Source organism: Lupinus angustifolius, unplaced genomic scaffold (assembly GCF_001865875.1).
Source record: "Lupinus angustifolius cultivar Tanjil unplaced genomic scaffold, LupAngTanjil_v1.0 Scaffold_66_164, whole genome shotgun sequence".
In the NCBI taxonomy this organism is placed as follows: Eukaryota; Viridiplantae; Streptophyta; class Magnoliopsida; order Fabales; family Fabaceae; genus Lupinus; species Lupinus angustifolius.
In genome coordinates this window covers 2,410-12,197 of record NW_017723361.1, presented here as the reverse complement: position 1 = coordinate 12,197, position 9,788 = coordinate 2,410, and the positions used below count along the sequence as shown (strand labels likewise).

The window sequence follows — 9,788 nt, the reverse complement described above, 5'->3', positions numbered from 1 at the left end:
TTGTCAGCATACTATTTACTATCCACATACCATCACTTATATTATTAATACATACATATTAAAACAGATTAGATATAGATCAATATTGTACCTTATTGGTAGCTTTTATGGGAAATTGGTGAACTGATCCTATAATCGTGATTCAAATCGTGAACATTTTTCATGTTTTGTAACATTGTGATTTATTGCATCAATATAAAATCGATTTAATTAAATTACAGTGTAAATAATAACATTTATATTTATAAATTTAGTATATTAATTAGAATATATACAATTTAACTAGTATAAAATTTAATTAATGAATTACAAGTTGAATTTGGTAATACAAGCTTATAACTTTTGAGTAGTTTTTTTGAGTCAGTGAATAAGCTAATATAACTATTCAATAACAAAAAAGTAGGAAAATTCGTAGCTTTTAGAGTTTAAAAGCTATTTTTACATAAAACTATTTGAAGCAATGTTTAGAAATGAAATTAGTTTCTAATAATTTGTTTTCCAATTTTATCTTTCAAAATTTTAAAAATTACATTTGTTAACCACAACTAATAAAACTATCACTTTTTGTTGACTCACCTTATCTCCAAATAAATAAATAAATAACATGTTTAACATAAACTAAATATTATAATAAATTATCAAAATTTTGATTTTAAATTAGTTATTTAGTTACTCCAATTACTGATTATTTAAATAATAAATAAATAAATAAATAATTATTAATTGGTTGTACTTTTTAGTTATTTTTTAATATAAAACTAATTTTACTAAATAACTCTATTTTTTCTGGGTATAAAGATAACAACTATAATTTAATAAGCTACCTAGAAGTTTACACCTACATTGATGACTACCAATTGGAAGAAATTTTACCGAACATACCCACTATATCAGTATTCTGGTTTAATAATGAGCATAACAATAATAAGACTCCATTTGTATGATTAATCATGTGTTATTTAATTGAATTTAAATATTTATAAAATAAACGATATTGTTTGTGTTAAAGGTGAATTCCTTCTCAGTCTGACTCAGTGACCCTTATATCTGACCCTGAATGTTGATTTAATCTCTCGAATGCTAAAAAGGGATTTTTCATCGGTGTAATTATAGCATAATCATTCTACTATTGATAAAGGCTCTAATAAAGGTAACTCACTTTTTCTGTTACCTCTCGTTCTGAAAATGAATCAACCCCAGTATGTTTTTTTAACCCTTGATTTGCTACCGATTCCATGCACAACACTACAAGTCAAGCACAACCCTCGTTACTTTTTCTATTAGTCTACTCCTACTAGTAGTAGTGTTACTATTCACCTCTCGAGATATTCATCATACTAATTATTATATTCATTTCTACGAAAAGCTAATACTTCAAATGCCTTTTCAAAAGTAAACTTCGGCTTTTTATGCAAACAATTGGAGTTTGTGCTCAAAATATGCTCAACAACAACACAGATAATTCTCACGACAATAACCTGAGACATAGTTCATAAAATATTGAAATTTAAATATATTAACAAATATTTGATTCTTACATATCAAAAACATTTTATTAGTAAAGATAAAGTTTATTATTTTAATAGTTACCTAAAAGTGGATTAGTTTGACCATTAAAATCAGTTCAGTTTACAGAACTACCAGAAATATAGTGCAAGTGTCCTAAATCAAACTCTAAACAATACACTTTCAATTATTTTCCTATAAAAAGATTAGTTTTTGATGGATTAATAATCAACTTCAAGTAAAAATAAAAAAATTAAAAATTAAAAAATTCTCTGCAGACATGCACATTCAAATTTCTTGTTTACTAGGCAAAAAGGCTCCCTTAAACACAAGACACACTATTCCACAATTGTGCGTGTGGGTTGTGTCTGTTTTTATTTGTCTGTGTGTGACCGTGAAAGAGTGAGAAATGTGCGTGTGGTGGCCCACCAAAATATATGGTTCACCGTCTTTGAGGATGCCAGTAAATAAGATGAAGAAATAGACTAGGCGTAACCCCAAACAAAGGCAGCAACAGACAGAGAAAGAGTGACCGGAAATATTATCTATAACCATCTTATATTTTATCTTATATATGAGTCTTTTGGTTTTATCAGAAATGAAATCAAGCAAACGTGAAACCAGATCATGAGTTGGAAGTTCTTGCATTAGTATATAGTTTATCTTTTTCAGGCTTTAAATATTTTTGGTTCGATTCAAGTTTTCGTTTATGGCTTTTTCTTGTCTTTTGGCATAGTTAGCCAGAGTCTCTTTAAAGAATTTGGGTAGCCTCCAAAAGAATTTTAAGTTCACTTCTTGGCTTTTGCTAATCCAAAACCATTGTTTTCTTCCTTGTGTTGTACCATCTGGAACCGTTTGAAACTTTGCTGTTTGCTTGTGCTTACTTCTTTTGTTAGCTACAATCACTCCAATATAACTCCTTCACCTATTTTCCAATACTCAAATGATGCAAGGTTACCCCTTTTCCCTATCCACCAGTTCTTCTATTGGAGGGTTTTCTCAAGAGCAAAACACAAACCCTAACCCTAAACCCAATCAACCTCCTCTCCCCAAGAAGAAGAGAAATCTACCAGGAACACCAGGTTAATTATCATTCTTTTCTTAAAACATTAACACTTCAAAGCACTTTTCATTCTACCTTTTCTTCTCCTTTTCTACTTCTAAAATTGTGATGAATTTTTTTTAATATTGTTATTCTTTGTATGTTAAATTACAGATCCAGATGCTGAGGTCATTGCTCTTTCTCCCAAGACCCTTATGGCCACTAACAGATTCATATGTGAAATATGTAACAAAGGGTTTCAAAGAGACCAGAATCTTCAACTTCATAGAAGGGGTCACAACCTTCCATGGAAGCTACGTCAAAGGTCCAACAAGGAGGTGCGGAAGAAGGTCTACATCTGCCCGGAGAAGACCTGCGTCCACCACGATCCGTCACGGGCGCTCGGTGATCTCACCGGTATAAAAAAGCACTTCAGCAGAAAGCATGGCGAGAAGAAGTGGAAGTGTGAGAAATGTGCTAAGAAATATGCTGTTCAATCTGATTGGAAGGCTCACACCAAAACTTGTGGCACTAGAGAATACAAATGTGACTGTGGCACCCTCTTTTCCAGGTATAATTAACATATATACTCCATTTTGGTATGAAACTGAGAATGCTCACATGCTTGTAGCAGTTAAGAGACCATCCTAAATTGGATTTTCTATTATGTGGCTATGGACAGAGAAATTATTAGGTGGTACAAACGGTCTTATGCATCATCACACTCCATTTTCTGTTTAATCAAAAAATGTTATGTTTTAATTGGAAAATGACACATTTAATACACTATGAAGTTACATATTTAGTCTGACCCGTAGAAATTTACCATTACTTGATTCCTTAACCATTGTGTAATGAACACACAGCAGAGAAAATGTCCCGATATAAATTTAGTTGTTTTATTTGAACATCTTAAATTTTACAACTTCTCTTTCTATGAAGTAAATTGTTTTTATTTCTTACTTTTCATTTTTTATTTCTATACACATCCCAAAAACCAAAGGACACTTACATGTAGTCAAAGTTTCGTTGTCAAAATAACGTGCTATAAATACTCATTTGTTTTTGTGATTTCTGTTAATGAAATAAATGCTTATATATACTACACATGTAAGATGTACGAGGTTTCTTGGGTTTATGAGCATTATTTTAGGTTGGGAATTTAATGCTTCTTAGTTATATATATTTTGAGTTTAATCTATTAAATAATAATCCTGTTTATAAGCAAAAATAATATTATCAGATATGTACTATAGGTACAAGAGAATACACGACATATGATAAGTGAAAATTACATAAAGATTGAAGTCCATAAATATTAAACTTCAATTTTTTTGAAGTGGTTTCAAGGATGAGGTAATTGATGTGTGGTTTTGTGTTTGAGTTCTGAACAGGAAAGACAGTTTCATTACCCACAGGGCTTTCTGCGATGCTTTGGCAGAAGAGAGTGCAAGGCTCACCTCAGTTACTACCTCAACAAATCTGAATTTCAAGAACGAAGAAAGTTCTATGATGCACTCACAGCAAGGTTTGGCACATGGACTAATTGGTGGTGATGGATCACTTCATCAAAATGTAGCTGGCATTCCACAATTTGTCCCACATGATTTTCAACTCCATTTTAATGGAATTGGAATGGGTGAAGATCAACAAAGACCAAGCTTGTCACTTTGGTTGAATCAAGGAAATCATCATCAGATGAATAATACTAATAATAATAACAATAATCCCAGTGATATGGGTCAGAACTCTGGTCTTTATGTATCTTCAGGTTTGCCTGAGATTATGCAAATGGCACATGCAAATAATAATGCATTGATTGGCTCTAATTCTCCAATGATGTCTAATTATGGAGTACCTGTTACAAATTCAACCACTGCAAATCTTTCCCTATCATCACTACCTATTGGGAAAAGGGTAGAAAGTAGTGGGAATTCAGATTTGGCATCTATTTACTCTGATGGCCAAAACAAGCAATCAAGTAAGCCAGCTTCACCTATGTCAGCCACTGCACTTCTTCAAAAAGCAGCTCAAATGGGTTCCATCAGAAGTAACACCAACCCTTCAATCTTCAATGGCAGTTTTGGAGTAATGACCTCTTCTTCCTCCCAACAAGAGAATTTTGCTTCAACTAGCAGTGCTGTAGCCATGTTGGGAAATGCTGCTAATTTTAGCTCATTGAGTCATTCATCAAACAGTTTTGACCAGCTTATGATGCAAACCAACCAAAGTGAGTCAATGAAATTGAAGATTCTTTCTGGTTCAAACTCCGCTGAGCATAATTTGACAAGAGATTTTCTTGGTGTGAGTGGAGGAGGTGGAGGAGCAGGTCCTCAATTTTTACCTCAAGAGCTAGCAAAGTTTGCTTCATTAGGCTCACCAATGGGGTTAACCCAATTCACAGGCAATCAGTGAAGTCTTTGACTCCTAAGTAATGTCATGTGTTATGGTTATTATGGACATTGTAAAATAACATGAAACTTGAAGATTTAATGCATTTGTTTTAAATTGCACTCACCATTTTGAAAACTTTAGAACCTTTACATTTTGATTAATTACGAACAAATAGGATCGATGAAGCCATGATTATCATCATGATACAATTTCAATTACTCTCAAAATCTTGACATATCAATATTTATAATGGTAGTCGGGGATTCGGTTTAAAACTATCACGCAAAGTTCATTATGCTAAGACTATTGTATAATGTATTTGATCAATGTTGTGAGTGGTTCATAAACTACTGTGGGACCCACTGCATATCTGAGGTGACTGAAGGAATTAATAGAATACATCTAGTCATGCATGTTGACCTAATTGTTGTTGTTGTTGTTTTATCATGTGTCTTAGCCTTGTTATCGTTTATGGGCTCTTCCTTTGAGTGGAGATCGAGGTTATAAAATAATGAAAGGAATTAGAAATTAAGACATTGAGAATTCGAAGTTAAAAGTTGAAAGCTACGTATTACGACGTACTATTGTTGTTGACCCTAAAATCCGTTTACCTGTCAACCATTATAGTAAGAAAAAAACAATTTACCATCTTATCTTTGAGTGATACTTGAGAATTCAAATATATTAACCCTTCTATTCCAAAATTTGTTATACCCTCATTTAATCATTATTTTTGTTAGGATATTTAAAAGTGAAAGAGTAATAAAAGATGAAAAAAAGGATGTAATAAAATGGGTATATTGAGAAAAAATATAATTGATGTTTTGGTTTTTAAAATGTGGAGATATTTGAAACAAAATGAAAAGGACTAAAATATGAAGAAAAACATCTTCAAATGGAAGGAATATCATTTTGTAACTTCTTTATCTCATGAGTTTTTATAGTGAAACCATACTTATTATCATTTACTACTTCGTTTCGTAGCAAAAGTCTTTCTTGCTTTTCTATAAAAAAATATTTAAAAGGGGGAGATATTAAGTTTTTTTTATGAAAATGGTGAAAGAAATGAGCGTTTGTTTGTGGTGATTTACACTTATGTGTTTGCCTTATTGGTGGAACAACTCATGTGTCAAATGTTATTAAGTTTCTTAATTCATAAATGTTATTGAGTTTATTGTAGATATTGAACCTGAAAATATATTTTTGATGTAAAAATAGGTAACATGAATGCTTTGACAGCATACCCTAATGTAAAAATTATTTCTCATTTTGATTTATATTTGCCTGCTTTTCTAACTTTTTGTTTATCTATTTAAATAATAATTGATGGGAGTTTCAGGAGATTGATGATACCTTTTAGGTGATATGAATTGGTGCATAGTATAGTACTTGTTAAGTAGCCTGAATCTAGGTACCAGAGTAGCTTTTTGGTAAGACCTGATTCCCTTACAACTATGACAAAGTGAAAGGCTTCAGCTACCGATGGTTAAACAGTGAAAGTTTCCCTTTAAGCCGTTTGATTTGTCAAGTGCTACACTGCTAGTATCTATACCTAACAAATTCTGTCCTAGTAATTTGAGTCACCATCCCTTTTCTTTTTTTTATTATTACCTTTTTGTTTTTGTGTTGATACGTGTATTTTTTTTTGTCCTATTTATTATATTTCTTATTATAAATATTTCCCAATAGTAATATGTATACATTGATGTAGAGTATATATTATCTCATCATTTCATATATTTTTAATTGTGATTAGTTGAAGAAAATATATTTTAGTTAAAAATTTAGTTATTAAATATTTTTTAATCAATCATATCTGATAGCATGTGCAAAAATAAAATTCATATAAGTAATATAAATAAATGATATATCAATTATGTATAAGTCTTTCTAGTAATAATGCATAAATATTGGATCATTTAATATGATATTATATCTCAAGTGTAGAGCACTTTCCTAATAATCAAGGTTGAATATAAACACTAAATAAGTTGTGGTCAAACTTATTTGACTTGTTTTTGCATGGAACATTGAGTGACACTACATTGTTTGACAGTTCGTGGTTGCTGCTTTTTCTCTGCACTGTAACTGTAAAGTATTTCCTTGACTGCTCCCAATTTAGACCATCTCCGAAATCAATGCAAATCATAGTCTAAAACCGTGAATTATTACCGGATACTACACTCTCACTAGCTGTAAGAGATTAAGCCATTATTTTACAGTATTTTACATTCATTTATGAGTTTAGAAAATCAATTTGTTTACTCTACATACATGTGAATCACCATTTATTTCGTTTGACTGACACGATATATCTGCACTTTTTTATTTTAAGAATTATTCACATTTTCTTTACCCCTAACTCGGATTTCTCCATACAATAGGAGCCACATTTTTTGCCCAGGAAATGTTTTTGTACAAGCCATTATTCTTTAAATAAGAACATGCTCAACAATGATGAGACAAGAAACGTGTTCTTAAAATTTAAGAATGCTAGAATAACCGATGTATTTGTTCTTGGACAGTTCACCCTATCTTAGCATTTCATATCAAACATATGACATAATAGAATATATTTTGTAGGCTGAGCATTTTATTATTAGGAGCTTAATTGGGTGCTCAACCATTACATCATAAACCAATATTGTCCCATTAGGAACTATTCTTATGCATTGTAAAGGAACCATACACCGGTCTGAAAAGGGGATATGGTGTTATCCTAAAGTGTTGAACTGTTAAGATCCAAGGAAGAAGATAAAGAAAAGAAGGTTCTTCATAGCATTCAACTTCATGAAGACAATGACAAGCTCAAATAATCCTCCCATCCTTTCTTTACATTGAGTTCTTTTTTTTTGTTAATTGTTTAACGGGTCTGTTTTTCATTTTCTTCTTTAAGCCCATTTCACTAATTTCTATTTTTAGATTTCAGTTTTAAGTTTGGTTGTTATGTTAGTTAGTCCAACCAACTTAGATTGCTATAAATGGGTTGTTCCTTCCTTTGAGTAATTAATCAAGAGAATACACAGAAATAATACATTGCTGAGCTCCCTTTTCATTCATTTTCTTTCTTTCTTCACTGTGCTTCTTCTTCAACCTTTATAGTCAAGATGTGGTGCCATGTTTAACATGAACAAGATCAAGGTTCTAACTTTTAATAAATCCAACAAAGCAACCAAATCACAACTACTATTGTTGAAAATAATAGAGTTCCAAAGGGATAAAAATGGTATGTTTATCATGCATGAGGTACATCTTACAAGGTTTTTGGAATATCTAAAGGCCATAATTCTAGAGTGGGGTACTAGGGTATGCCTAAAGTATACTCCATATTAGGTTCTAGACTTCTGTAGATCACAAAACTGTATCTAATCTTGAAAACAAGTAAACCAAATGTTGTTGGTTAAAAACTATTAAAAGTTAGCCTCTCAAGTGTCTAAGTCACAATATTAGGAAGAATCAAGGTTTTATATTGCTCATACCAAATATGATACAAAGTCAACACTAACAAAACATATTCCTCATATTCTATGATAATCTCTAATGCCGTGATATAAGGCATGTATGTGTGTCAAAATACAAGTGTACATATTCAATGTCTAGGCAAGAATACAAACCTTTATAATAAATGTAAAAAGCCACCCCCAAAGAGTTGGAAAGCACATGGAACTTGAATGTGGACAAATAAATAATGATTATTTTTACAAGGTGGATAAATAAAGGTATATGTGTATAACATAAAAAATACAAACAACCTAAAAGGTTATTTGGATCAATGTAATCAATGGCTCTCGACTTGACTTACTGAGGAGAAATTTCTCATGTGATGACCCATTTTTTATTATTACCTGTTACACAAATTTGGAAAGGGGAACAAAATTTCAACTTCCTTCCAATGATTTGGAAACGTCGCTACAATTTTAATAGAACAAAACTTAGAAAATACTTTTTATGCCTAATTTTGGAATTATAGTTATTGAACTAGAGTACTAAGTTCATGAGTCGATTATAGATCAAGGAATATGTTAATACCTCGTTTTTTTAACAGCAATGAACTTTATTAAAAAAAGAGATTAAAAAGTAGGAGAACAAGTGATATTCCTATCTACAAAAATTAAACGATGTTAATACATCATTTTCCCATATTAAAATATTATCTCATTAATTAATTGTACGGACTAATTTATATCATAAACTTGTTTAACTTGTTTTATTATACACTTAATTATTAACACAACATATATGTGAGAGAATATTTTAATACCACTTGTTTAACTTGTTTATATATATAACATCCTTCGAATTAGATTTTATATAACGTCCATGGACAAAGTTAGATTTTATAAAATCAAAGGCAAAGATTCTCTTCAACTACTCATAGAAAATAGTCTCTCCTCCAACGGAGATGCTTAGACAAGGGAAGAAAAAAACAAGAATAACTATGGACTGAGTCAACCCATCTTTTATTGTTTCGTATGAAGATTAAAGAAGACATCGACGATAGGTGAATACTCCTTGAGAATAAAAAGTATCCTGAAAATTTGGTATAGAAATATAAAATTAAGTGATTTATTTTACAAATGGAAATCTTGAAAGTTATTGCCGATAAAAATTTGAGATACACTCCAATACTTAATTTTGTGGTATTTGATACTTTTATCACTATATCTAGTAGAAAGTGATTCAAAATATTATATTTTCTCTCTCCCTTTCATATCTTTTAATGTCTACCATTATACATGTAGCTTAAAAATTATTAAATATATAAAACTTGTATATACAACTTAACTTTAATAAGCTCAATTTAATCCAACTGAGAATTATATTAAAAAGGAATGAAGAAATAGAT

General features: G+C 30.8%; 1 protein-coding gene across 2 annotated transcripts; it reads left to right on the top strand.

Moving 5' to 3' along the window:
* Positions 1-1,994: 1,994 nt before the first annotated feature.
* On the top strand, positions 1,995-5,072 carry LOC109339315 (zinc finger protein JACKDAW-like). 2 transcript variants are annotated; one of them, XM_019576729.1, is made up of 4 exons: positions 1,996-2,588; positions 2,723-3,119; positions 3,943-4,355; positions 4,392-5,072. In XM_019576729.1, exons 1-4 carry the CDS (start codon positions 2,450-2,452, stop codon positions 4,961-4,963), a joined length of 1,521 nt encoding a protein of 506 aa, XP_019432274.1. In that variant the 5' UTR covers positions 1,996-2,449; the 3' UTR covers positions 4,964-5,072. The 2 variants fall into 2 exon arrangements, with proteins under 2 accessions (XP_019432273.1, XP_019432274.1); XM_019576728.1 differs by having other exon boundaries at positions 1,995-2,588; positions 3,943-5,072.
* Positions 5,073-9,788: the final 4,716 nt, after the last annotated feature.

What these genes read in the sequence shown, in the direction of transcription:
- LOC109339315 (XM_019576728.1), top strand. Translation starts at nt 2,450, where the DNA reads ATGATGCAAGGTTACCCCTTTTCCCTATCCACCAGTTCTTCTATTGGA. An exon ending in AAATCTACCAGGAACACCAG is followed by an intron (nt 2,589 to 2,722) that starts GTTAATTATCAT and finishes GTTAAATTACAG; the next exon opens with ATCCAGATGCTGAGGTCATT. An exon ending in TGTGGCACCCTCTTTTCCAG is followed by an intron (nt 3,120 to 3,942) that starts GTATAATTAACA and finishes AGTTCTGAACAG; the next exon opens with GAAAGACAGTTTCATTACCC.